We start from the raw sequence: 27381 nt of genomic DNA on the forward strand, positions 1-27381 counted from the left end.
GCATACAAAGCTCTCCCTCACCCTCCATTTGGCAAATCTGATCATAATTCCATCCTACTGATTCCTGCTTACAAGCAAAAACTAAAGCAGGAAGTACCAGTGACTCGCTCAATACGGAAGTGGTTAGATGACGCGGATGCTACGCTACAGGATTGTTGCTAGCACAAACTAGAATATGTTCCGTGATTTATCCATTGGCATTGAGGAGTACACCACCTGAGTCACAGGCTTCATCAATAAGTGCATCGACGACGTCGTCCCCACAATGACCGTACGTACATATCCCAACCAGAAGCCACAGATTACAGGCAACATCTGCACTGAGCTAAAGGCTAAAGGCTAGAGCTACCGCTTTCATGGAGTGGGACACTTATCCGTACCCTTATAAGAAATCCTGCTATTACCTAAGATGAACCATCAAAAAGGCAAAGCGTCTATACAGGACTAAGATTGAATCCTACTACACCGGCTCTGTTGCTCGTCGGATGTGGCAGGGCTTGCAAACTATTACAGGCTAATAAAGGGAAACCGAGCCACGAGCTGCCCGGTGACGCGAGCCTACCAGACTCAGAGCATTAGCAGACCAACTTGTAAGTGTCTTCACTGACATTCTCCACCTCACCCTGACCGAGTCTGTAATACCTACATGTTTCAAGCAGACCACCATAGTCCCAAGAAAGTTAACATAACCTGTCTAAATGACTACCGCCCCGTAGCACTCACATCAGTAGCCATGAAGTGCTTTGAAAGGCTGGTCATGGCTCACATCAACACCATCATCCCAGACACCCCTAGACCCACTCCAATTCGCATACCGCCCCAACAGATCCACAGATAACGCAATCTCAATTGCACTCCACACTGCCCTTTCCCACCTGGACAAAAGCTCCCTCAACGTGAGCAAGACAAAGGAGATGATCGTGGACGACAGGAAAAGGAGGAGCGAACATGCCCCCATTCACATCAACCGGGCTGTAGTGAAGCAGGTCGAGAGTTTCAAGTTCTTTGGTGTCCACATCACCACCAAACTATCATGGTCCAAACACACCAAGACAGTCGTGAAGAGGGCACGACAACACCTTTCCCCCTCAGGAGACTGAAAAGATTTGGCATGGGTCCCCAAATCCTCAAAAAGTTCTACAGCTGCACCATCGAGAGCATCCTGACCGGTTGCATCACCGCCTGGTATGGCAACTGTTCGGCATCCGACCGTAAGGCACTACAGATGGTAGTGCATACGGCCCAGTACATCACTGGGGCCAAGCTTCCTGCCATCCAGGACCTCTATACCAGGCGGTGTCCGAGGAAGGCCCCAAAAATGGTCAAAAACTCCAGTCACCCAAGTTTGATTTGATTTGACCTACAGAAAGATGAACCTAGAGAAGAGTTTCCTAAGCAAGCAGGTCCCGGAGCTCTGTTCACAAACACAAACACACCTCACAGAGCCCAGGACAGCAACACCATTAGACCCAACCAAACATGAGAAAACAAAAAGATAATTACTTGACACATTGGAAAGAACTAACAAAAAAACAGAGCAAACTAGAATGCTATTTGGCTCTAAACAGAGAGTACACAGTGGCAGAATACCTGACCACTGTGATTGACCAACATTTAAGGAAACCTTTGACTATGTACAGACTCAGTGAGCATAGCCTTGCTATTGAGAAAGGCCCCGTAGGCAGACCTGACTCTCAAGAGAAGACAGGCTATGTGCACACTGCCCACGAAATGAGGTCGAAGCTGAGCTGCACTTCCTGACCTCCTGCCAAATGTATGACCATATTAGAGACATATATTTCCCTCAGATTACACAGACCCACAAAGAATTTGAAAACAAACCCAATTTTGATGAACTCTCCATATCTACAGGGTGAAATACCACAGTGTGCCATCACAGCAGCAAGATTTGTGACCTATTGCCACAAGAAAAGGTCAACCAGTGAAGAACAAACACCATTGTAAATACAACACATATTTATATTTATTTATTTTCCCTTTTGTACTTCAACTGTTTGCACATAATATGACATTTGTAATGTCTCTATTATTTTGGAACTTCTGTGAGTGTAATATTTACTGTTCATTTGTATTGTTTATTTCACTTTTGTTTATTATTATCTAGTACACTTGCTTTGGCAATGTTAACATATGTTTCCCATGCCAATAAAGCCCTTAAATTGAATTGAAATGAGAGAGAGAGCGAGAGAGCGAGAGAGAGAGAGAGAGAGAGAGAGAGAGAGAGAGAGAGAGAGAGAGAGAGTTAAAGAGCATTAGTTCCATTTGGCAACATGACACTTTATGGTACCGCGGTGTCCTGTGCCATCCTTACCTCTACCTTACCTGTCTGTGTGCCAGTTGGGGTTCCACTGTTTTTAATGGTCCTCTGTCTATTCTAATCTCTTCCTGCCTCCTGAGTGACTGACAGATTCCATTTATGGCCCTCCTTCCTGCACACCAGAAGCTTGGCAAGTACACAACATCCAGAAAAATACTGACTAAACGTGATGTCTACACATAAACCCAACATCAAAGATGTCAAATACATTCTGCCACCTTGAGCTAGTTTAGCCCACTGAGCTTAAGTCCTCCTCCTCCTCCTTACCTGACCATGCTGCCGCCCCGTCCTGTAGTTCTGGTTGGTCCTCCTCCTCCTCCTCCTCTTCCTCCTCCTCCTTACCTGACCATGCTGCCGCCCAGTCCTGTAGTTCTGGTAGATCCTCCTCCTCCTCTTCCTCTTCCTCCTCCTCCTCCTTACCTGACCATGCTGCCGCCCCGTCCTGTAGATCTGGTTGGTCCTCCTCTCCTCTTCCTCTTACCTGACCATGCGCAGCCATCCTGTAGTTCTGGTAGATTCCTCCTCCTCTTCTTCCTCCTCCTTACCTGACCATGCTGCAGACGTCGTGTATATCTGGTTGGTCTCATCCTCCTCCTCCTCCTCCTTACCTGACCATGCTGCCGCCCAGTCCTGTAGATCTGGTTGGTCCTCCTCCTCCTCCTCCTCTTCCTCCTCCTCCTTACCTGACCATGCTGCCGCCCCGTCCTGTAGTTCTGGTAAGTCCCATGGGTCGTCCTCCCCCTCAACCCCCGTCTCTACCAGGGCCACAGTGGAATGGGCCGGCGCCATGGAAAAAGCCTTCTCTTCTGTCTCTGAGTTCTCTGAGAGAGAAAAACAAACACACACATCTTTCTTTATGTGTCTCTCAGTCAGATATGTTTACATCAGTGTTGTCCTCTCAGTCAGATATGTTTACATCAGTGTTGTCCTCTCAGTCAGATATGTTTACATCAGTGCTGTCCTCTCAGTCAGATATGTTTACATCTGTGTTGTCCTCTCAGTCAGATATGTTTACATCAGTGTTGTCCTCTCAGTCAGATATGTTTACATCAGTGCTGTCCTCTCAGTCAGATATGTTTACATCAGTGTTGTCCTCTCAGTCAGATATGTTTACATCAGTGTTGTCCTCTCAGTCAGATATGTTTACATCAGTGTTGTCCTCTCAGTCAGATATGTTTACATCAGTGCTGTCCTCTCAGTCAGATATGTTTACATCAGTGCTGTCCTCTCAGTCAGATATGTTTACATCAGTGTTGTCCTCTCAGTCAGATATGTTTACATCTGTGTTGTCCTCTCAGTCAGATATGTTTACATCAGTGTTGTCGTCTCAGTCAGATATGTTTACATCAGTGTTGTCCTCTCAGTCAGATATGTTTACATCAGTGTTGTCCTCTCAGTCAGATATGTTTACATCAGTGTTGTCCTCTCAGTCAGATATGTTTACATCTGTGTTGTCCTCTCAGTCAGATATGTTTACATCAGTGTTGTCCTCTCAGTCAGATATGTTTACATCAGTGTTGTCCTCTCAGTCAGATATGTTTACATCAGTGTTGTCCTCTCAGTCAGATATGTTTACATCAGTGTTGTCCTCTCAGTCAGATATGTTTACATCAGTGTTGTCCTCTCAGTCAGATATGTTTACATCAGTGCTGTCCTCTCAGTCAGATATGTTTACATCAGTGCTGTCCTCTCAGCACTAGGCTGAGTAGGCCTATTGAATAGGCTTATTGAGCGAACAGCATTGTTTTTACAAACTAAAACGAAAGAGAGAGAGAGGCTTTTGAAACAAGGGTATAAGTCATCGCTGGTGAGTGAGCTGCACATCATTGTGTGAGTCAGTGAAACTGGAAAGCTTGTTAAGGACATGAATTTCCTCCTCATATTGTCTCCTCCACACACCTAGACCTAAACTATTGATAGACTCAAGAAGAGGTCGTTTTTAATGATCTCACATTCTCAGTTTGTCAGTGGCAAAGTAGCCTGTCCTGTCAATCATTGTGTGCGGTATTAAAGACGATTATGCTAAAGTCTCCAGTCATCTAAAATAGAATTCCATAGAAATCTAGAATTGCATAGAAATCTAGAATTCCATAGAAATCTAGAATTGCATAGAAATCTAGAATTGCATAGAAATCTAGAATTGCATAGAAATCTAGAATTGCATAGAAATCTAGAATTGCATAGAAATCTAGAATTGCATAGAAATCCGTTTATGAAAAGGCCCAATTTTTTCCCGCACCCTAGACTACAAAATAAATTCTGCATGCAAGTGCCTCTACTCTACTGCTCTAGTCTAGACTGCTACGCACATAGGATGATATGCATGGAGCTTTACTATAAAGGTGATTCGGTACCTCAGATCTCCCCAGGTCTCCTACCTCTCGCGCTCACTTTATGTTTCAGCACCTCCCGATTTACAAATGAAGCACTGGTTTACATGACACACACACACACACACACACACACACACACACACACACACACACACACACACACACACACACACACACACACACACACACACACACACACACAAAATGATGATTTATAACGTACCACTGAGTTGATCATCTTTGTGCTTCTCTGTGGATCCTGTGGATTTCTGGTCCTCTAGTTCAGGTCGAGAAGCCATAGTCTGGGGAGGAAAGACATCACAAAGTTCTCTCTCTTTCTTTCTCGCTCTCTTCCTTACTCTCTCCTTTCTCTCCTGTCTATCTCTCTTTCTGTCTATCTTTCTTCCTTACTCTCTCCTTTCTCTCCATCTAAATCTCTTTCTGTCTCTCTCTTCCTCTCTCTCTCCGTCTCTCTCTCTTTCTGTCTCTCTCTTCCTCTCTCTCTCCGTCTCTCTCTCTCTCTCTCTCTCTCTCTCTCTTTCTGTCTCTCTCCTCCTCTCTCTCTCCGTCTCTCTCTCTTTCTGTCTCTCTCTTCCTCTCTCTCTCCTTTCTCTCTCCGTCTCTCTCTTCCTCTCTCTCTCCGTCTCTCTCTTTCTGTCTCTCTCTTCCTCTCTCTCTCCGTCTCTCTGTCTTTCTGTCTCTCTCTTCCTCTCTCCGTCTCTCTCTCTTTCTGTCTCTCTCTTCCCCTCTCTCTCCTTTCTCTCTCCGTCTCTCTCTTTCTGTCTCTCTCTTCCTCTCTCTCTCCTTTCTCTCTCTGTCTCTCTCTTTCTGTCTCTCTCTTCCTCAATATCTGTAATACAACTAGACAACATATCAAATAAAACTCCTCAATATAAGTAATATAACTGCAGCATATTAAGTAAAACACCATAGAAATATACAAATGTATAATTTGTAATATATAAAATATAACAGGAGCATATCATATTGTTTAATTGCCAACAATCCATAACGATCCAGCTGTATCTTCCTTTCTTGGTGTTCAGCTGACTGTCTTCCACCCAACTCTCACTAGTTGATCACTTTCTGAATGCCCTGATCACTTTGATGATCACAACTAGCAACCTAGCCTCAGTGTTAGCTATAAATCAGCCCAAGTACTCTTCACTTTCCAATCAAACCTATTGACGAAGCTGTGGAATCCCGTTAAGGGAGCGTCTGTCTGTCCGTCCGTCCTCTCTCCGCACCTCTCAATGAATCAGGATATCTGATGGTTCCACTCTATCTTAAACAGCTACCAGATCAACACCAGCTGCCAAACACACACACACACACAGACGCAAAGAATGTCTCTCCCCTATACCCTTGATACTTGATTACATTATCATGGCTATCATCTTTAGTCTGTTATAGTAGTATTGTTGTTGTCATAGTGATTATTAACTGTTGTAGTAATATTGTTGTTGTCATAGAGATTATTAACTGTTATAGTAGTATTGTTGTTGTCATAGTGGTTATTAACTGTTATAGTAGTATTGTTGTTGTCATAGTGATTATTAACTGTTATAGTAGTATTGTTGTCATAGTGATTATTAACTGTTATAGTAGTATTGTTGTTGTCATAGTGATTATTAACTGTTATAGTAGTATTGTTGTCTTCATAGTGATTATTAACTGTTATAGTAGTATTGTTGATGTCATAGTGATTATTAACTGTTATAGTAGTATTGTTGTTGTCTTCATAGTGGTTATTAACTGTTATAGTAGTATTGTTTTCTTCATATAGATTATTAACTGTTATAGTAGTATTGTTGTTGTCATAGTGGTTATTAACTGTTATAGTAGTATTGTTGTTGTCATAGTGATTATTAACTGTTATAGTAGTATTGTTGTCATAGTGATTATTAACTGTTATAGTAGTATTGTTGTTGTCATACTGATTATTAACTGTTATAGTAGTATTGTTGTTGTCTTCATAGTGGTTATTAACTGTTATAGTAGTATTGTTGTTGTCATAGTGATTATTAACTGTTATAGTAGTATTGTTGTCATAGTGATTATTAACTGTTATAGTAGTATTGTTGTTGTCATACTGATTATTAACTGTTATAGTAGTATTGTTGTTGTCATAGTGATTATTAACTGTTATAGTAGTATTGTTGTTGTCATAGTGATTATTAACTGTTATAGTAGTATTGTTGTCTTCATAGTGATTATTAACTGTTATAGTAGTATTGTTGATGTCATAGTGATTATTAACTGTTATAGTAGCATTGTTGTTGTCTTCATATAGATTATTAACTGTTATAGTAGTATTGTTGTTGTCATAGTGATTATTAACTGTTATAGTAGTATTGTTTTCTTCATATAGATTATTAACTGTTATAGTAGTATTGTTGTTGTCATAGTGGTTATTAACTGTTATAGTAGTATTGTTGTTGTCATAGTGATTATTAACTGTTATAGTAGTATTGTTGTCATAGTGATTATTAACTGTTATAGTAGTATTGTTGTTGTCATACTGATTATTAACTGTTATAGTAGTATTGTTGTTGTCATAGTGATTATTAACTGTTATAGTAGTATTGTTGTTGTCATAGTGATTATTAACTGTTATAGTAGTATTGTTGTCTTCATAGTGATTATTAACTGTTATAGTAGTATTGTTGATGTCATAGTGATTATTAACTGTTATAGTAGTATTGTTGATGTCATAGTGATTATTAACTGTTATAGTAGTATTGTTGTTGTCATAGTGATTATTAACTGTTATAGTAGTATTGTTGATGTCATAGTGAGTATTAACTGTTATAGTAGTATTGTTGTTGTCATAGTGATTATTAACTGTTATAGTAGTATTGTTGTTGTCATAGTGATTATTAACTGTTATAGTAGTATTGTTTTCTTCATATAGATTATTAACTGTTATAGTAGTATTGTTGTTGTCATACTGATTATTAACTGTTATAGTAGTATTGTTGTCTTCGTAGTGATTATTAACTGTTATAGTAGTATTGTTGTTGTCATAGTGATTATTAACTGTTATAGTAGTATTGTTGTTGTCATAGTGATTATTAACTGTTATAGTAGTATTGTTGTCTTCATAGTGATTATTAACTGTTATAGTAGTATTGTTGTTGTCATAGTGATTATTAACTGTTATAGTAGTATTGTTTTCTTCATATAGATTATTAACTGTTATAGTAGTATTGTTGTTGTCATACTGATTATTAACTGTTATAGTAGTATTGTTGTCTTCGTAGTGATTATTAACTGTTATAGTAGTATTGTTGTTGTCATAGTGATTATTAACTGTTATAGTAGTATTGTTGATGTCATAGTGATTATTAACTGTTATAGTAGTATTGTTGTCTTCATATAGATTATTAACTGTTATAGTAGTATTGTTGTTGTCATAGTGATTATTAACTGTTATAGTAGTATTGTTGATGTCATAGTGATTATTAACTGTTATAGTAGTATTGTTGTCTTCATATAGATTATTAACTGTTATAGTAGTATTGTTGTCTTCATAGTGATTATTAACTGTTATAGTAGTATTGTTGTTGTCATATAGATTATTAACTGTTATAGTAGTATTGTTGTTGTCATAGTGATTATTAACTGTTATAGTAGTATTGTTTTCTTCATATAGATTATTAACTGTTATAGTAGTATTGTTGTTGTCATAGTGATTATTAACTGTTATAGTAGTATTGTTGTTGTCATAGTGATTATTAACTGTTATAGTAGTATTGTTGTCTTCATAGTGATTATTAACTGTTATAGTAGTATTGTTGTTGTCATAGTGATTATTAACTGTTTATAGTAGTATTGTTGATGTCATAGTGATTATTAACTGTTATAGTAGTATTGTTGTTGTCATAGTGATTATTAACTGTTATAGTAGTTTTGTTGTCTTCATAGTGATTATTAACTGTTATAGTAGTATTGTTGATGTCATAGTGATTATTAACTGTTATAGTAGTATTGTTGTTGTCATAGTGATTATTAACTGTTATAGTAGTATTGTTGTTGTCATAGTGATTATTAACTGTTATAGTAGTATTGTTGTTGTCATAGTGATTATTAACTGTTATAGTAGTATTGTTGTCTTCATAGTGATTATTAACTGTTATAGTAGTATTGTTGTTGTCATAGTGATTATTAACTGTTTATAGTAGTATTGTTGATGTCATAGTGATTATTAACTGTTATAGTAGTATTGTTGTTGTCATAGTGATTATTAACTGTTATAGTAGTTTTGTTGTCTTCATAGTGATTATTAACTGTTATAGTAGTATTGTTGATGTCATAGTGATTATTAACTGTTATAGTAGTATTGTTGTTGTCATAGTGATTATTAACTGTTATAGTAGTATTGTTGATGTCATAGTGATTATTAACTGTTATAGTAGTATTGTTGTTGTCATACTGATTATTAACTGTTATAGTAGTATTGTTGTTGTCATAGTGATTATTAACTGTTATAGTAGTATTGTTGTTGTCATAGTGATTATTAACTGTTATAGTAGTATTGTTTTCTTCATATAGATTATTAACTGTTATAGTAGTATTGTTGTTGTCATAGTGATTATTAACTGTTATAGTAGTATTGTTGTTGTCATAGTGATTATTAACTGTTATAGTAGTATTGTTGTTGTCATAGTGATTATTAACTGTTATAGTAGTATTGTTTTCTTCATATAGATTATTAACTGTTATAGTAGTATTGTTGTTGTCATACTGATTATTAACTGTTATAGTAGTATTGTTTTCTTCATATAGATTATTAACTGTTATAGTAGTATTGTTGTTGTCATAGTGGTTATTAACTGTTATAGTAGTATTGTTGTCATAGTGATTATTAACTGTTATAGTAGTATTGTTGTCTTCATAGTGATTATTAACTGTTATAGTAGTATTGTTGTTGTCATAGTGATTATTAACTGTTATAGTAGTATTGTTGTTGTCATAGAGATTACTAACTCTTATAGTAGTATTGTTGTTGTCATAGAGATTACTAACTGTTATAGTAGTATTGTTGTTGTCACCATAGAGATTATTAACTGTTATAGTCGTATTGTTGTTGTCATAGAGATTACTAACTGTTATAGTAGTATTGTTGTTGTCACCATAGAGATTATTAACTGTTATAGTAGTATTGTTGTTGTCATAGTGATTATTAACTGTTATAGTAGTATTGTTGTTGTCATAGAGATTACTAACTCTTATAGTAGTATTGTTGTTGTCATAGAGATTACTAACTGTTATAGTAGTATTGTTGTTGTCACCATAGAGATTATTAACTGTTATAGTAGTATTGTTGTTGTCATAGTTTTTTCAACCCAAGATGGCATAGCAGTCAGACGTCTTTTGTCCTCGTCCTGTCGTGTCCCGTGTATATATATTTACTTATTTTCTTCGCATATCTTTTTATATATTTTTTTCTAAAAACTCAATCTCAAAACACTCTCCTGCAACCGGCCTCTCCAATTAAAAAAAAAAAAAGTATTATTCACCTCAAATCTGAAATTCACAACAGAAGCTAGCCAGTAGCTAGCCAGTAGCTAGCCACTAGCTAGCCAGAAGCTAGCGTTAGTATTCAGCTAACCACGGTTGGCGGTCATCAGCTATCCCTTAGCTCGAATAGCTATCGGCAGTTTTGTACAATGCGACTCAGACCAGAGCATACCGAACCTATTTTTCTCTCCATATCCCCGGATTTCTATCGCAAGCTCTGGACATTTACACCTGGATCTTGCAGCTAGCTAGCTGCTATCCGAGTGACTATTGGCTAACGTCGGTCCCAGAGCAAACATCAATTATTCCGGAGCTAGCCAGCTGAAGAGTTCCATCAGCCACTCCTGGGCTACAATCACCTATCTGGACCCGTTTAACTGCCGAGTCGGAGCCCCACCGGGCCTCCACAACTGGACTACCGACGTTATCTGCCCGAGGGAGTTATCCAACTTGGCCCCTCCGTTGCGACGTAACCTGAACGCCCATCTGCGGCCCGCTAATCATTAGCTGTCTTATCGGCTGCTATCTTAATAGGTCTATCAGACAATTTTCTTGGGCCCCTATAACTATAACTATTTTTCCAACTTGATTGGTCCTCTCTACCACACGGAATCCCACTAATCTACAGACAGAAACGCACGAGGTGGCTAAAAACAGACCTCCCTCCATCTTCTGCCAGCTTGCTACCTATGGCCCGGCTAGCTGTCTGAATCTCTCTGGACCCTTATGATCACTCGGCTAAGCATGCCTCTCCTTAATGTCAATATGCTTTGTACATTGCTGTTCTGGTTAGTGTTTATTGGCATATTTCACTGTAGAGTCTCTAGCCCTGCTCAATATACCTTATCCAACCCTTCAGTTCCACCACCCACACATGCTATGACATCACCTGGTTTTAATGATGTTTCTAGAGACAATATCTCTCTCATCACTCAATGCCTAGGTTTACCTCCACTGTATTCACATCCCACCATACCTTTGTCTGTACATTATACCTTGAAGCTATTTTATCGCTCCCAGAAACCTGCTCCTTTTACTCTCTATTCTGGACGTCATAGACGACTAATTCTCATAGCTTTTAGCCGTACCCTTATCCTACTCCTCCTCTGTTCCTCTGGTGATGTAGAGGTGAATCCAGGCCCTGCAGTGCCTAGCTCCACTCCTATTCCCCAGGCGCTCTCTTTTGATGACTTCTGTGACCGTAATAGCCTTGGTTTCATGCATGTTAACATTAGAAGCCTCCTCCCTAAATTTGTTTTATTCACTGCTTTAGCACACTCTGCCAGCCCGGATGTCCTAGCCGTGTCTGAATCCTGGCTTAGGAAGACCACCAAAAACTCTGAAATCCTCATCCATAACTACAACATTTTCAGACAAGATAGAACAGCCAAAGGGGGCAGTGTTGCAATCTACTGCAGAGATAGCCCGCAGAGTTCTGTCCTACTATCCAGGTCTGTACCCAAACAATTTGAACTTCTAGTAGAAAGAGGAGGAAGGGAAGCGCTACTAAGGTACACAATAGTAAATGTTGGTAGACAGAAGGTGCTCTTTGGTAAAAAGGGTGAGTTGGTCATCAAAAAAAGAATGGAGGACCAAAGCACTCTTCATATAATTCATTTAAAAAATCAATTATATGAAGAGTGCCTTGGTCCTCCTTTCTTTTTCAATTTGAACTTCTACTTTTAAAAATCCACCTCTCTAAAAACAAGTCTCTCACCGTTGCCGCCTGCTATAGACCACCCTCTGCCCCCAGCTGTGCTCTGGACACCATATGTGAACTGATTGCCCCCCATCTATCTTCAGAGCTCGTGCTGCTAGGTGACCTAAACTGGGACATGCTTAACACCCCAGCCATCCTACAATATAAGCTTGATGCCCTCAATCTCACACAAATGATCAATGAACCTACCAGGTACCACCCCAAAGACGTAAACACTGGCACCCTCATAGATATCATCCTAACCAACTTGCCCTCTAAATACACCTCTGCTGTTTTCAACCAAGATCTCAGCGATCACTGCCTCATTGCCTGCATCCGTAATGGGTCAGCGGTCAAACGACCTCCACTCATCACTGTCAAACGCTCCCTGAAACACTTCAGCGAGCAAGCCTTTCTAATCGACCTGGCCCGGGTATCCTGGAAGGATATTGACCTCATCCCGTCAGTAGAGGATGCCTGGTTATTTTGTTAAAATGCCTTCCTCACCATCTTAAATAAGCATGCCCCATTCAAGAAATTTAGAACCAGAATCAGATATGGCCCTTGGTTCTCTCCAGTTATAGTAGTAGAAGGTTCCTGGTACAGCCTGGACATGTTATCTTAAAGGAGGCTAAAATGATGATACTAGTACATCTTATCTATTAACACACACAAACACAAGGTGTCTATTTTACACATCAAACTCATAAAAACATAGATCAAAGGTTTGATATTCTTAGAATGAATTGAATACTGATAAGAAACGGTGTGTCTAATCAGCTTTCTATTTCACAACGATGTCTCTTATCAGCGTTCTATAGCTTCCTGGTCTGCCTCGAGGAATGGCTGCTGTCATTAACTGGAAAGATTCACCACTCTCACTAACTCAAATATCAGGGTGTTGATTTGAGTCACATTGTAAGGTTCTGCTTTTCTTTTCTTAGTCAACCTTGTGTTCTGTTTCTTTGTGTTCTGGAACGTAGCCCTGTCTGAGGAGCGTGTCATCTGTCCGGTACCATCTGTGACGGCTCCACGCACCAGGTCTCCAGTGCGCCTCCACAGCCCAGTGCATCCTGTGCCAGCTCCCAGCACCTGCCGTGCAAAGGTTGTCATCTGTCCAGGACACGTTGTGCCAGCTCTACGCTCCAGACCTCCAGTGCGCCTCCACGGCCCAGTACATCCTGTGCCGGTTCTACGCAAGGTGTCTCCAGTGTGCCTCCACAGCCCAGTGCGTCCTGTGCCAGCCCCCTGCACTTGCCGTGCTAGGGTTGTCATCTGTCCAGGACATGTTGTACCAGCTCTACGCTCCAGACCTCCATTGTGCCTCCAGGGCCCTGTACGTCCGGTACTAGCCCCATGCATCAGGCCTCCAGTGCGCCTCCCCAGTCCGGTACGTCCTGTGCCTGCTCCCCGCACTCGCCCTGAAGAGCGTGTCACCAGTCCGGTGCAACCTGCGCCGGCTACACGCATCAGGCCTCCAGTGCGCCTCCCCAGTCCGGTACGTCCTGTGCCTGCTCCTCACCCTGAAGTGCGTGTCCCCGGTCCAGAGCCTCCAGGCGACGGTCCCCGGTCCAGAGCCTCCCTCTGCGACGGTGCCCGATCCAGGCACGGCGTCCAACCCAGCTCCATGGCCGGGGCTCTCCTCTGCGCCGGTGCCCAGTCCAGGCGCGGCGTTCTACCCGGCTCCATGGTCGGACCCATGGTCTGGACGGGGGCAAAGACCCGCACCGGAGCCGCCACCGACACTAGTCACCCCACCTACCCTCCCCAGTTGGTTTCAGGTTTTGCGGCCGGAGTCCGCACCTTTGGGGGGGGTACTGTCACGCCCTGACCATAGAGAGCCGTTTTATTCTCTATTTTGGTTAGGTCAGGGTGTGACTAGGGGGGGTGTTTCTATCTAGTCGTTCTGTTTCTATGTTGGCCTGGTATGGTTCCCAATCAGAGGCAGCTGTTTATCGTTGTCTCTGATTTGGGATCATATTTAGGCAGCCATTTCCCCACTATGTTTTGTGGGATCTTGTTTGTGTATAGTTGCCTTGAGCCCTGCATAGCTTCACGTTCGTGTTTATTCTTTATTGTTTTTTGAGAGTTTCATTTAATAAACATGTGGAACCCAGATCACGCTGCGCTTTGGTCCGAGTATGCTTCCACCTCTTACGACGACCGTGACACTGTTGTAGTAGCATTGTTGTCGTCATAGTGATTACTAACTGTTATAGTAGTATTGTTGTTGTCATAGTGATTATTAACTGTTATAGTCGTATTGTTGTTGTCATCATAGTGATTATTAACTGTTATAGTAGTATTGTTGTTGTCATAGTGATTATTAACTGTTATAGTAGTATTGTTGTTGTCATCATATAGATGAACTGTTATAGTAGTATTGTTGTTGTCATAGTGGTTATTAACTGTTATAGTAGTATTGTTGTTGTCATAGTGATTATTAACTGTTATAGTAGTATTGTTGTCATAGTGATTATTAACTGTTATAGTAGTATTGTTGTTGTCATAGTGATTATTAACTGTTATAGTAGTATTGTTGTCTTCATAGTGATTATTAACTGTTATAGTAGTATTGTTGATGTCATAGTGATTATTAACTGTTATAGTAGCATTGTTGTTGTCTTCATATAGATTATTAACTGTTATAGTAGTATTGTTGTTGTCATAGTGATTATTAACTGTTATAGTAGTATTGTTTTCTTCATATAGATTATTAACTGTTATAGTAGTATTGTTGTTGTCATAGTGGTTATTAACTGTTATAGTAGTATTGTTGTTGTCATAGTGATTATTAACTGTTATAGTAGTATTGTTGTCATAGTGATTATTAACTGTTATAGTAGTATTGTTGTTGTCATACTGATTATTAACTGTTATAGTAGTATTGTTGTTGTCTTCATAGTGGTTATTAACTGTTATAGTAGTATTGTTGTTGTCATAGTGATTATTAACTGTTATAGTAGTATTGTTGTCATAGTGATTATTAACTGTTATAGTAGTATTGTTGTTGTCATACTGATTATTAACTGTTATAGTAGTATTGTTGTTGTCATAGTGATTATTAACTGTTATAGTAGTATTGTTGTTGTCATAGTGATTATTAACTGTTATAGTAGTATTGTTGTCTTCATAGTGATTATTAACTGTTATAGTAGTATTGTTGATGTCATAGTGATTATTAACTGTTATAGTAGCATTGTTGTTGTCTTCATATAGATTATTAACTGTTATAGTAGTATTGTTGTTGTCATAGTGATTATTAACTGTTATAGTAGTATTGTTTTCTTCATATAGATTATTAACTGTTATAGTAGTATTGTTGTTGTCATAGTGGTTATTAACTGTTATAGTAGTATTGTTGTTGTCATAGTGATTATTAACTGTTATAGTAGTATTGTTGTCATAGTGATTATTAACTGTTATAGTAGTATTGTTGTTGTCATACTGATTATTAACTGTTATAGTAGTATTGTTGTTGTCATAGTGATTATTAACTGTTATAGTAGTATTGTTGTTGTCATACTGATTATTAACTGTTATAGTAGTATTGTTGTCTTCATAGTGATTATTAACTGTTATAGTAGTATTGTTGATGTCATAGTGATTATTAACTGTTATAGTAGTATTGTTGATGTCATAGTGATTATTAACTGTTATAGTAGTATTGTTGTTGTCATAGTGATTATTAACTGTAATAGTAGTATTGTTGATGTCATAGTGAGTATTAACTGTTATAGTAGTATTGTTGTTGTCATAGTGATTATTAACTGTTATAGTAGTATTGTTGTTGTCATAGTGATTATTAACTGTTATAGTAGTATTGTTTTCTTCATATAGATTATTAACTGTTATAGTAGTATTGTTGTTGTCATACTGATTATTAACTGTTATAGTAGTATTGTTGTTGTCATAGTGATTATTAACTGTAATAGTAGTATTGTTGTTGTCATAGTGATTATTAACTGTTATAGTAGTATTGTTGTTGTCATACTGATTATTAACTGTTATAGTAGTATTGTTGTCTTCGTAGTGATTATTAACTGTTATAGTAGTATTGTTGTTGTCATAGTGATTATTAACTGTTATAGTAGTATTGTTGTTGTCATAGTGATTATTAACTGTTATAGTAGTATTGTTGTCTTCATAGTGATTATTAACTGTTATAGTAGTATTGTTGTTGTCATAGTGATTATTAACTGTTATAGTAGTATTGTTTTCTTCATATAGATTATTAACTGTTATAGTAGTATTGTTGTTGTCATACTGATTATTAACTGTTATAGTAGTATTGTTGTCTTCGTAGTGATTATTAACTGTTATAGTAGTATTGTTGTTGTCATAGTGATTATTAACTGTTATAGTAGTATTGTTGATGTCATAGTGATTATTAACTGTTATAGTAGTATTGTTGTCTTCATATAGATTATTAACTGTTATAGTAGTATTGTTGTTGTCATAGTGATTATTAACTGTTATAGTAGTATTGTTGATGTCATAGTGATTATTAACTGTTATAGTAGTATTGTTGTCTTCATATAGATTATTAACTGTTATAGTAGTATTGTTGTCTTCATAGTGATTATTAACTGTTATAGTAGTATTGTTGTTGTCATATAGATTATTAACTGTTATAGTAGTATTGTTGTTGTCATAGTGATTATTAACTGTTATAGTAGTATTGTTTTCTTCATATAGATTATTAACTGTTATAGTAGTATTGTTGTTGTCATAGTGATTATTAACTGTTATAGTAGTATTGTTGTCTTCATAGTGATTATTAACTGTTATAGTAGTATTGTTGTTGTCATAGTGATTATTAACTGTTATAGTAGTATTGTTGTTGTCATAGTGATTATTAACTGTTATAGTAGTATTGTTGTCTTCATAGTGATTATTAACTGTTATAGTAGTATTGTTGTTGTCATAGTGATTATTAACTGTTTATAGTAGTATTGTTGATGTCATAGTGATTATTAACTGTTATAGTAGTATTGTTGTTGTCATAGTGATTATTAACTGTTATAGTAGTTTTGTTGTTGTCATAGTGATTATTAACTGTTATAGTAGTATTGTTTTCTTCATATAGATTATTAACTGTTATAGTAGTATTGTTGTTGTCATAGTGATTATTAACTGTTATAGTAGTATTGTTGTTGTCATAGTGATTATTAACTGTTATAGTAGTATTGTTGTTGTCATAGTGATTATTAACTGTTATAGTAGTATTGTTTTCTTCATATAGATTATTAACTGTTATAGTAGTATTGTTGTTGTCATACTGATTATTAACTGTTATAGTAGTATTGTTTTCTTCATATAGATTATTAACTGTTATAGTAGTATTGTTGTTGTCATAGTGGTTATTAACTGTTATAGTAGTATTGTTGTCATAGTGATTATTAACTGTTATAGTAGTATTGTTGTCTTCATAGTGATTATTAACTGTTATAGTAGTATTGTTGTTGTCATAGTGATTATTAACTGTTATAGTAGTATTGTTGTTGTCATAGAGATTACTAACTCTTATAGTAGTATTGTTGTTGTCATAGAGATTACTAACTGTTATAGTAGTATTGTTGTTGTCACCATAGAGATTATTAACTGTTATAGTCGTATTGTTGTTGTCATAGAGATTACTAACTGTTATAGTAGTATTGTTGTTGTCACCATAGAGATTATTAACTGTTATAGTAGTATTGTTGTTGTCATAGTGATTATTAACTGTTATAGTAGTATTGTTGTTGTCATAGAGATTACTAACTCTTATAGTAGTATTGTTGTTGTCATAGAGATTACTAACTGTTATAGTAGTATTGTTGTTGTCACCATAGAGATTATTAACTGTTATAGTAGTATTGTTGTTGTCATAGTTTTTTCAACCCAAGATGGCATAGCAGTCAGACGTCTTTTGTCCTCGTCCTGTCGTGTCCCGTGTATATATATTTACTTATTTTCTTCGCATATCTTTTTATATATTTTTTCTAAAAACTCAATCTCAAAACACTCTCCTGCAACCGGCCTCTCCAATTAAAAAAAAAAAAAGTATTATTCACCTCAAATCTGAAATTCACAACAGAAGCTAGCCAGTAGCTAGCCAGTAGCTAGCCACTAGCTAGCCAGAAGCTAAGCGTTAGTATTCAGCTAACCACGGTTGGCGGTCATCAGCTATCCCTTAGCTCGAATAGCTATCGGCAGTTTTGTACAATGCGACTCAGACCAGAGCATACCGAACCTATTTTTCTCTCCATATCCCCGGATTTCTATCGCAAGCTCTGGACATTTACACCTGGATCTTGCAGCTAGCTAGCTGCTATCCGAGTGACTATTGGCTAACGTCGGTCCCAGAGCAAACATCAATTATTCCGGAGCTAGCCAGCTGAAGAGTTCCATCAGCCACTCCTGGGCTACAATCACCTATCTGGACCCGTTTAACTGCCGAGTCGGAGCCCCACCGGGCCTCCACAACTGGACTACCGACGTTATCTGCCCGAGGGAGTTATCCAACTTGGCCCCTCCGTTGCGACGTAACCTGAACGCCCATCTGCGGCCCGCTAATCATTAGCTGTCTTATCGGCTGCTATCTTAATAGGTCTATCAGACAATTTTCTTGGGCCCCTATAACTATAACTATTTTTCCAACTTGATTGGTCCTCTCTACCACACGGAATCCCACTAATCTACAGACAGAAACGCACGAGGTGGCTAAAAACAGACCTCCCTCCATCTTCTGCCAGCTTGCTACCTATGGCCCGGCTAGCTGTCTGAATCTCTCTGGACCCTTATGATCACTCGGCTAAGCATGCCTCTCCTTAATGTCAATATGCTTTGTACATTGCTGTTCTGGTTAGTGTTTATTGGCATATTTCACTGTAGAGTCTCTAGCCCTGCTCAATATACCTTATCCAACCCTTCAGTTCCACCACCCACACATGCTATGACATCACCTGGTTTTAATGATGTTTCTAGAGACAATATCTCTCTCATCACTCAATGCCTAGGTTTACCTCCACTGTATTCACATCCCACCATACCTTTGTCTGTACATTATACCTTGAAGCTATTTTATCGCTCCCAGAAACCTGCTCCTTTTACTCTCTATTCTGGACGTCATAGACGACTAATTCTCATAGCTTTTAGCCGTACCCTTATCCTACTCCTCCTCTGTTCCTCTGGTGATGTAGAGGTGAATCCAGGCCCTGCAGTGCCTAGCTCCACTCCTATTCCCCAGGCGCTCTCTTTTGATGACTTCTGTGACCGTAATAGCCTTGGTTTCATGCATGTTAACATTAGAAGCCTCCTCCCTAAATTTGTTTTATTCACTGCTTTAGCACACTCTGCCAGCCCGGATGTCCTAGCCGTGTCTGAATCCTGGCTTAGGAAGACCACCAAAAACTCTGAAATCCTCATCCATAACTACAACATTTTCAGACAAGATAGAACAGCCAAAGGGGGCAGTGTTGCAATCTACTGCAGAGATAGCCCGCAGAGTTCTGTCCTACTATCCAGGTCTGTACCCAAACAATTTGAACTTCTAGTAGAAAGAGGAGGAAGGGAAGCGCTACTAAGGTACACAATAGTAAATGTTGGTAGACAGAAGGTGCTCTTTGGTAAAAAGGGTGAGTTGGTCATCAAAAAGAATGGAGGACCAAGGCACTCTTCATATAATTCATTTAAAAAATCAATTATATGAAGAGTGCCTTGGTCCTCCTTTCTTTTCAATTTGAACTTCTACTTTTAAAAATCCACCTCTCTAAAAACAAGTCTCTCACCGTTGCCGCCTGCTATAGACCACCCTCTGCCCCCAGCTGTGCTCTGGACACCATATGTGAACTGATTGCCCCCCATCTATCTTCAGAGCTCGTGCTGCTAGGTGACCTAAACTGGGACATGCTTAACACCCCAGCCATCCTACAATATAAGCTTGATGCCCTCAATCTCACACAAATGATCAATGAACCTACCAGGTACCACCCCAAAGACGTAAACACTGGCACCCTCATAGATATCATCCTAACCAACTTGCCCTCTAAATACACCTCTGCTGTTTTCAACCAAGATCTCAGCGATCACTGCCTCATTGCCTGCATCCGTAATGGGTCAGCGGTCAAACGACCTCCACTCATCACTGTCAAACGCTCCCTGAAACACTTCAGCGAGCAAGCCTTTCTAATCGACCTGGCCCGGGTATCCTGGAAGGATATTGACCTCATCCCGTCAGTAGAGGATGCCTGGTTATTTTGTTAAAATGCCTTCCTCACCATCTTAAATAAGCATGCCCCATTCAAGAAATTTAGAACCAGAATCAGATATGGCCCTTGGTTCTCTCCAGTTATAGTAGTAGAAGGTTCCTGGTACAGCCTGGACATGTTATCTTAAAGGAGGCTAAAATGATGATACTAGTACATCTTATCTATTAACACACACAAACACAAGGTGTCTATTTTACACATCAAACTCATAAAAACATAGATCAAAGGTTTGATATTCTTAGAATGAATTGAATACTGATAAGAAACGGTGTGTCTAATCAGCTTTCTATTTCACAACGATGTCTCTTATCAGCGTTCTATAGCTTCCTGGTCTGCCTCGAGGAATGGCTGCTGTCATTAACTGGAAAGATTCACCACTCTCACTAACTCAAATATCAGGGTGTTGATTTGAGTCACATTGTAAGGTTCTGCTTTTCTTTTCTTAGTCAACCTTGTGTTCTGTTTCTTTGTGTTCTGGAACGTAGCCCTGTCTGAGGAGCGTGTCATCTGTCCGGTACCATCTGTGACGGCTCCACGCACCAGGTCTCCAGTGCGCCTCCACAGCCCAGTGCATCCTGTGCCAGCTCCCAGCACCTGCCGTGCAAAGGTTGTCATCTGTCCAGGACACGTTGTGCCAGCTCTACGCTCCAGACCTCCAGTGCGCCTCCACGGCCCAGTACATCCTGTGCCGGTTCTACGCAAGGTGTCTCCAGTGTGCCTCCACAGCCCAGTGCGTCCTGTGCCAGCCCCCTGCACTTGCCGTGCTAGGGTTGTCATCTGTCCAGGACATGTTGTACCAGCTCTACGCTCCAGACCTCCATTGTGCCTCCAGGGCCCTGTACGTCCGGTACTAGCCCCATGCATCAGGCCTCCAGTGCGCCTCCCCAGTCCGGTACGTCCTGTGCCTGCTCCCCGCACTCGCCCTGAAGAGCGTGTCACCAGTCCGGTGCAACCTGCGCCGGCTACACGCATCAGGCCTCCAGTGCGCCTCCCCAGTCCGGTACGTCCTGTGCCTGCTCCTCACCCTGAAGTGCGTGTCCCCGGTCCAGAGCCTCCAGGCGACGGTCCCCGGTCCAGAGCCTCCCCTCTGCGACGGTGCCCGATCCAGGCACGGCGTCCAACCCAGCTCCATGGCCGGGGCTCTCCTCTGCGCCGGTGCCCAGTCCAGGCGCGGCGTTCTACCCGGCTCCATGGTCGGACCCATGGTCTGGACGGGGGCAAAGACCCGCACCGGAGCCGCCACCGACACTAGTCACCCCACCTACCCTCCCCAGTTGGTTTCAGGTTTTGCGGCCGGAGTCCGCACCTTTGGGGGTACTGTCACGCCCTGACCATAGAGAGCCGTTTTATTCTCTATTTTGGTTAGGTCAGGGTGTGACTAGGGGGGTGTTTCTATCTAGTCGTTCTGTTTCTATGTTGGCCTGGTATGGTTCCCAATCAGAGGCAGCTGTTTATCGTTGTCTCTGATTTGGGATCATATTTAGGCAGCCATTTCCCCCACTATGTTTTGTGGGATCTTGTTTGTGTATAGTTGCCTTGAGCCCTGCATAGCTTCACGTTCGTGTTTATTCTTTATTGTTTTTTGAGAGTTTCATTTAATAAACATGTGGAACCCAGATCACGCTGCGCTTTGGTCCGAGTATGCTTCCACCTCTTACGACGACCGTGACACTGTTGTAGTAGCATTGTTGTCGTCATAGTGATTACTAACTGTTATAGTAGTATTGTTGTTGTCATAGTGATTATTAACTGTTATAGTAGTATTGTTGTTGTCATCATAGTGATTATTAACTGTTATAGTAGTATTGTTGTTGTCATCATATAGATGAACTGTTATAGTAGTATTGTTGTTGTCATAGTGATTATTAACTGTTATAGTAGTATTGTTGTTGTCATAGTGATTATTAACTGTTATAGTAGTATTGTTGTCATAGTGATTATTAACGGAGGGTTATAGTAGTAGAAGTTTCCTGGTACAGCCTGGACATGTTATCTTAAAGGAGGCTAAAATGATGATACTAGTACATCTTATCTATTAACACACACAAACACAAGGTGTCTATTTTACACATCAAACTCATCAAAACAGAGATCAAAGGTTTGTTATTCTTAGAATGAATTGAATACTGATAAGAAACGGTGTGTTTAATCAGCTTTCTATTTCACAACGATGTCTCTTATCAGCGTTCTATAGCTTCCTGGTCTGCCTCGAGGAATGGCTGCTGTCATTAACTGGAAAGATTCACCACTCTCACTAACTCAAATATCAGGGTGTTGATTTGAGTCACATTGTAAGGTTCTGCTTTTCTTTTCTTAGTCAACCTTGTGTTCTGTTTCTTTGTGTTCTGGAACGTAGCCCTGTTTCTTTGTGTTCTGGAACGTAGCCCTGTTTCTTTGTGTTCTGGAACGTAGCCCTGTTTCTTTGTGTTCTGGAACGTAGCCCTGTTTCTTTGTGTTCTGGAACGTAGCCCTGTTTCTTTGTGTTCTGGAACGTAGCCCTGTTTCTTTGTGTTCTGGAACGTAGCCCTGTTTCTTTGTGTTCTGGAACGTAGCCCTGTTTCTTTGTGTTCTGGAACGTAGCCCTGTTTCTTTGTGTTCTGGAACGTAGCCCTGTTTCTTTGTGTTCTGGAACGTAGCCCTGTTTCTTTGTGTTCTGGAACGTAGCCCTGTTTCTTTGTGTTCTGGAACGTAGCCCTGTTTCTTTGTGTTCTGGAACGTAGCCCTGTTTCTTTGTGTTCTGGAACGTAGCCCTGTTTCTTTGTGTTCTGGAACGTAGCCCCGTTTCTTTGTGTTCTGGAACGTAGCCCTGTTTCTTTGTGTTCTGGAACGTAGCCCTGTTTCTTTGTGTTCTGGAACGTAGCCCTGTCTTTCATTTTTGTTCATTGATTTCACCTGTGTTTGTTTCTCACCTGATCTCATCAGCTCCCTGTTTAGTTCAGTTCTTTCTGTTTGTATGGTTGTGAGGTATTGTTTTTGACTGCCTACCTGTGGTTGACCATTGCCTGCCTGTGACCACGATTCCAAGGCTTAATAAACATCTGCTGCGCGTGAATATACACCTTTTTCTCCCTGAGTATTCATTACACACATGGTTTGACACACTCGTCTCACTAACTCAAATATCAGGGTGTTGGTTTGACTACCACCTTTTTCCCCATAGTTCTAATAAAAATTACTTTACTGCCAAATTAGAATACGAAACACACTACCCTCATCTTTCTGATTGAGGGAAGAAACACATTGTGTCTTAGTGATTTTAGGTTGGAATTGAGAGTTAATGTACACTATTTCTCACACACAACTTCTACCACAATTTAGATTTTGTTCAGATTATGCAAGGCACACTTTTTCTTCCTGACAATTACCCTCTCTAGTTTGCAACAGAACATGAATCAAAGCAAATGACATAACACAAGGCACAAAGGGTATGAAGGTAAAAGGTTACTGTAATTTCTAACCAGGAGTTACTGTAAATCCTAACCAAATGATCTTACATTTTAGTCATTTAGCAAACGCTCTTATCCAGAGCGACTTACAGTAGTGAATGCATACATTTAATTTAAAAAAATCCCCCCCCCGTACTGGTCCCCCGTGGGAATCGAACCCTGGCGTTGCAAACACCATGCTCTACCAACTGAGCCACACGGGACCCATCTTCACAAAGCATTACTCCCCAACCCTCAAGCCCTGTCACATAGGTCCATCCACAGAGTAACTATAATATACTGTAGATAGGTGATAACAGTGTCCATGTCAGAACTCACCTGAAGCAGAGGCAGGTGTCTGGTCTCAGCAGCTAGTGGTGACAGGTCGATACCTCCTCAGAGACAACCTGTTTCAGGTAGATGGCAGTCAGTCTGACTGAATTAATTAACTCGACGTTGACACATATTGGTGACGTCATCAAGCGTACGCGGGGTGTCCTCAGATATCCAGGTGCGGCGCCTCGCCTGTTACCTGATTACGGGTCTTATCTGTTTACGTGGCGATGAGATCCCTGTACATGTGGTGCAAGTGTGATAATCTCTCCTCCTGCCCTCTGAATCCAGAGGTGCTGTACTCAGCTGTACTGTAGAGAACACATCTACACCCTGTCTGACCTGCCTCAGCTGTCTGTCACCTGGGGGGTTCTCTCTGTTACCTGGGTAGGTCTCTCTGTTACCTGGATAGATCTCTCTGTCACCTGGGTATATCTCTCTGTTACCTGGATAAGTCTCTCTGTTACCTGGATAAGTCTCTCTGTCACCTGGGTAGATCTCTCTGTTACCTGGATAAGTCTCTCTGTTACCTGGATAAGTCTCTCTGTCACCTGGGTAGCTCTCTCTGTTACCTGGGTAGATCTCTCTGTCACCTGGGTAGATCTCTCTGTCACCTGGGTAGATCTCTCTGTTACCTGGATAAGTCTCTCTGTTACCTGGGTAGATCTCTCTGTTACCTGGGTAGATCTCTCTGTCACCTGGGTAGATCTCTCTGTCACCTGGGTAGATCTCTCTGTTACCTGGATAAGTCTCTCTGTTACCTGGGTAGATCTCTCTGTTACCTGGGTAGATCTCTCTGTCACCTGGGTAGATCTCTCTGTCACCTGGGTAGATCTCTCTGTTACCTGGATAAGTCTCTCTGTTACCTGGGTAGATCTCTGTTAACTGGGTAGACCTCTTAACTGAGTAGGTCTCTCTGTTAACTGGGTAGACCTCCCTGTTAGCTGGGTAGACCTCCCTGTTAACTGAGTAGGTCTCTCTGTTACCTGGGTAGACCTCCCTGTTAGCTGGGTAGGTCTCTCTGTTACCTGGGTAGACCTCCCTGTTAGCTGGGTAGACCTCACTGTTAACTGAGTAGGTCTCTCTGTTACCTGGGTAGACCTCCTCTCTGCTGTGCGGTGCTGTGTTATCTCTGTGTGTATCGGGTGTTATATTATCAGAGAGTAGTGGTAGGATGGTAGTCTCTCTTTTTCTCACTCTCACTCACTCACTCACTCACTCACTCACTCACTCACTCACTCACTCACTCACTCACACTCCCTATCTCTCTCTTTCTCTCTCTCTCTCTCTGTCACTCACACAGACTCACACACACTCACACAGACTCACACAGACTCACACAGACTCACACATAGGGGAAAGCTGGATGGCAGGGACAATTCCCACCAAGGCCAAGGTTCATCCTATACACTGATAGACAGGACATTAGACAGGTGTATGTGTGTGTGTGTGTGTGTGTGTGTGTGTGTGTGTGTGTGTGTGTGTGTGTGTGTGTGTGTGTGTGTGTGTGTGTGTGTGTGTGTGTGTGTGTGTGTGTGTGTACTGTGTTCCATACTCCAGCTGTAAAGGGATATAGACCACCATCACCAATCAATGTGATTCCTCACATGTTGTTTGTTCCGTGGTTCCAAGAGCCTGATCTATGTACTTAGTCTGCCCCTGACAATTGACAACGTGGTGTGTGTGTGTGTGTGTGTGTGTGTGTGTGTGTGTGTGTGTGTGTGTGTGTGTGTGTGTGTGTGTGTGTGTGTGTGTGTGTGTCACGTCCTGACCCTAGTAAGAGGTTATTTTCTATGGTAGAGTAGGTCAGGGCGTGACAGGGGGTGTTTTGTGTTTTGTTCTATGTTTTCTATATGTTTTTTTTGGGTTGATCTCCAATTGGAGGCAGCTGGTCCTCGTTGTCTCTAATTGGAGATCATATTTAAGTAGGGGTTTTTCTTCCTGGGTTTTGTGGGTTATTATATTTTGAGTAGTGTTTGTTTCTCTCTGCGTCACGGTTTGTTGTTTTGTCATATTCAGTTATTTATGTATTGCAAAGTTTCACGGATTTAATAAAATGTGGAATGTGTTTCCGGTCACAACTTGCAGACTTGTTTACGCTGCTGTGCGTTTTTGTTGCCGATCTTACTTTGATACCTGACGGTTTTTTACTTTTTCATTACCGTATATTTTAACTTTTTCGCTCACTCAACTTTTTTTCATTCAACTTTTTCACCCCGGAGGTTTTATCTGGACATGGTTCGTCAGGACTTCAAACAGCCGAAGCTAAGTAACATTAACATGATGCCTTCTAATTGCAGTCGTTGTACTTATAATATACAGGAGAACGATCGCCTTTACGGCAAGGATAGCTGTGCTGCAAGCCCAGCTTCAGACGCGATCGTTAGGCAAGGTTAATTTCAGTGTAGGAAAGGATGAAACAGCGTCTGTGCCACCAGTAAGTACAGATAGTAACGTTAGTATAAACCCCCTCGCACGGTCCCCGCAGCCGGACATCTTTCTCATGGCTTCTGGAGGGAAACGCTGTAGGAATGCTCAACCGGTGTCGCTTATTCAGCCGACAGAAACTTTCAACCGGTTCTCCCCATTAAGCGAGTCGGAGTCGGAGGCCGAGACTTCTCTGGTCTCTACTCCTCCCGTTGTGGGGTCTGAGACGCCGACGGCTCCCACCATTAGCTCTGACAAATTGAAAACCCTAGTCATTGGCGACTCCATTACCCGCAGTATTAGACTTAAAACTAATCATCCAGCGATCATACACTGTTTACCAGGGGCAGGGCTACCGACGTTAAGGCTAATCTAAAGACGGTGCTGGCTAAAGCTAAAACTGGCGAGTGTAGAGAGTATAGAGATATTGTTATCCACGTCGGCACCAACGATGTTAGGATGAAACAGTCAGAGGTCACCAAGCGCAACATAGCTTCAGCGTGTAAATCAGCTAGAAAGATGTGTCGGCATCGATTAATTGTCTCTGGCCCCCTCCCAGTTAGGGGGAGTGATGAGCTCTACAGCAGAGTCTCACAACTCAATCGCTGGTTGAAAACTGTTTTCTGCCCCTCCCAAAAGATAGAATTTGTAGATAATTGGCCCTCTTTCTGGGACTCACCCACAAACAGGACCAAGCCTGGCCTGTTGAGGAGTGACGGACTCCATCCTAGCTGGAGGGGTGCTCTCATCTTATCTACGAACATAGACAGGGCTCTAACTCCTCTAGCTCCACAATGAAATAGGGTGCAGGCCAGGCAGCAGGCTGTTAGCCAGCCTGCCAGCTTAGTGGAGTCTGCCACTAGCACAGTCAGCGTAGTCAGCTCAGCTTTCCCCATTGAGACCGTGTCTGTGCCTCGATCTAGGTTGGGCAAAATTAAAAATGGCGGTGTTCGCTTTAGCAATCTCACTAGTATAAAGACCTCCTCCATTCCTGCCATTATTGAAAGAGATTGTGATACCTCACATCTCAAAATTGGGTTACTTAATGTTA

At 40.6% G+C, this 27381-nt stretch overlaps 1 protein-coding gene across 1 annotated transcript in view; it reads right to left on the bottom strand.

Moving 5' to 3' along the window:
• The window catches only part of LOC106591370 (sodium-dependent phosphate transport protein 2B), a 54410-nt gene extending 30270 nt beyond the window's left edge, over positions 1–24140 (bottom strand). The window contains exons 1-3 of the mRNA XM_045716298.1: positions 23910–24140; positions 4895–4973; positions 3022–3159 (exon numbers count right to left, since the gene is read on the bottom strand). Of these exons, the coding sequence (XP_045572254.1) occupies positions 3022–3159; positions 4895–4970 (214 nt within the window). The 5' untranslated portion in view covers positions 4971–4973; positions 23910–24140. The remainder of the gene's footprint in view (positions 1–3021; positions 3160–4894; positions 4974–23909) is intronic.
• Positions 24141–27381: the final 3241 nt, after the last annotated feature.

Source organism: Salmo salar, chromosome ssa04 (genome assembly GCF_905237065.1).
Source record: "Salmo salar chromosome ssa04, Ssal_v3.1, whole genome shotgun sequence".
NCBI lineage: Eukaryota > Metazoa > Chordata > Actinopteri > Salmoniformes > Salmonidae > Salmo > Salmo salar.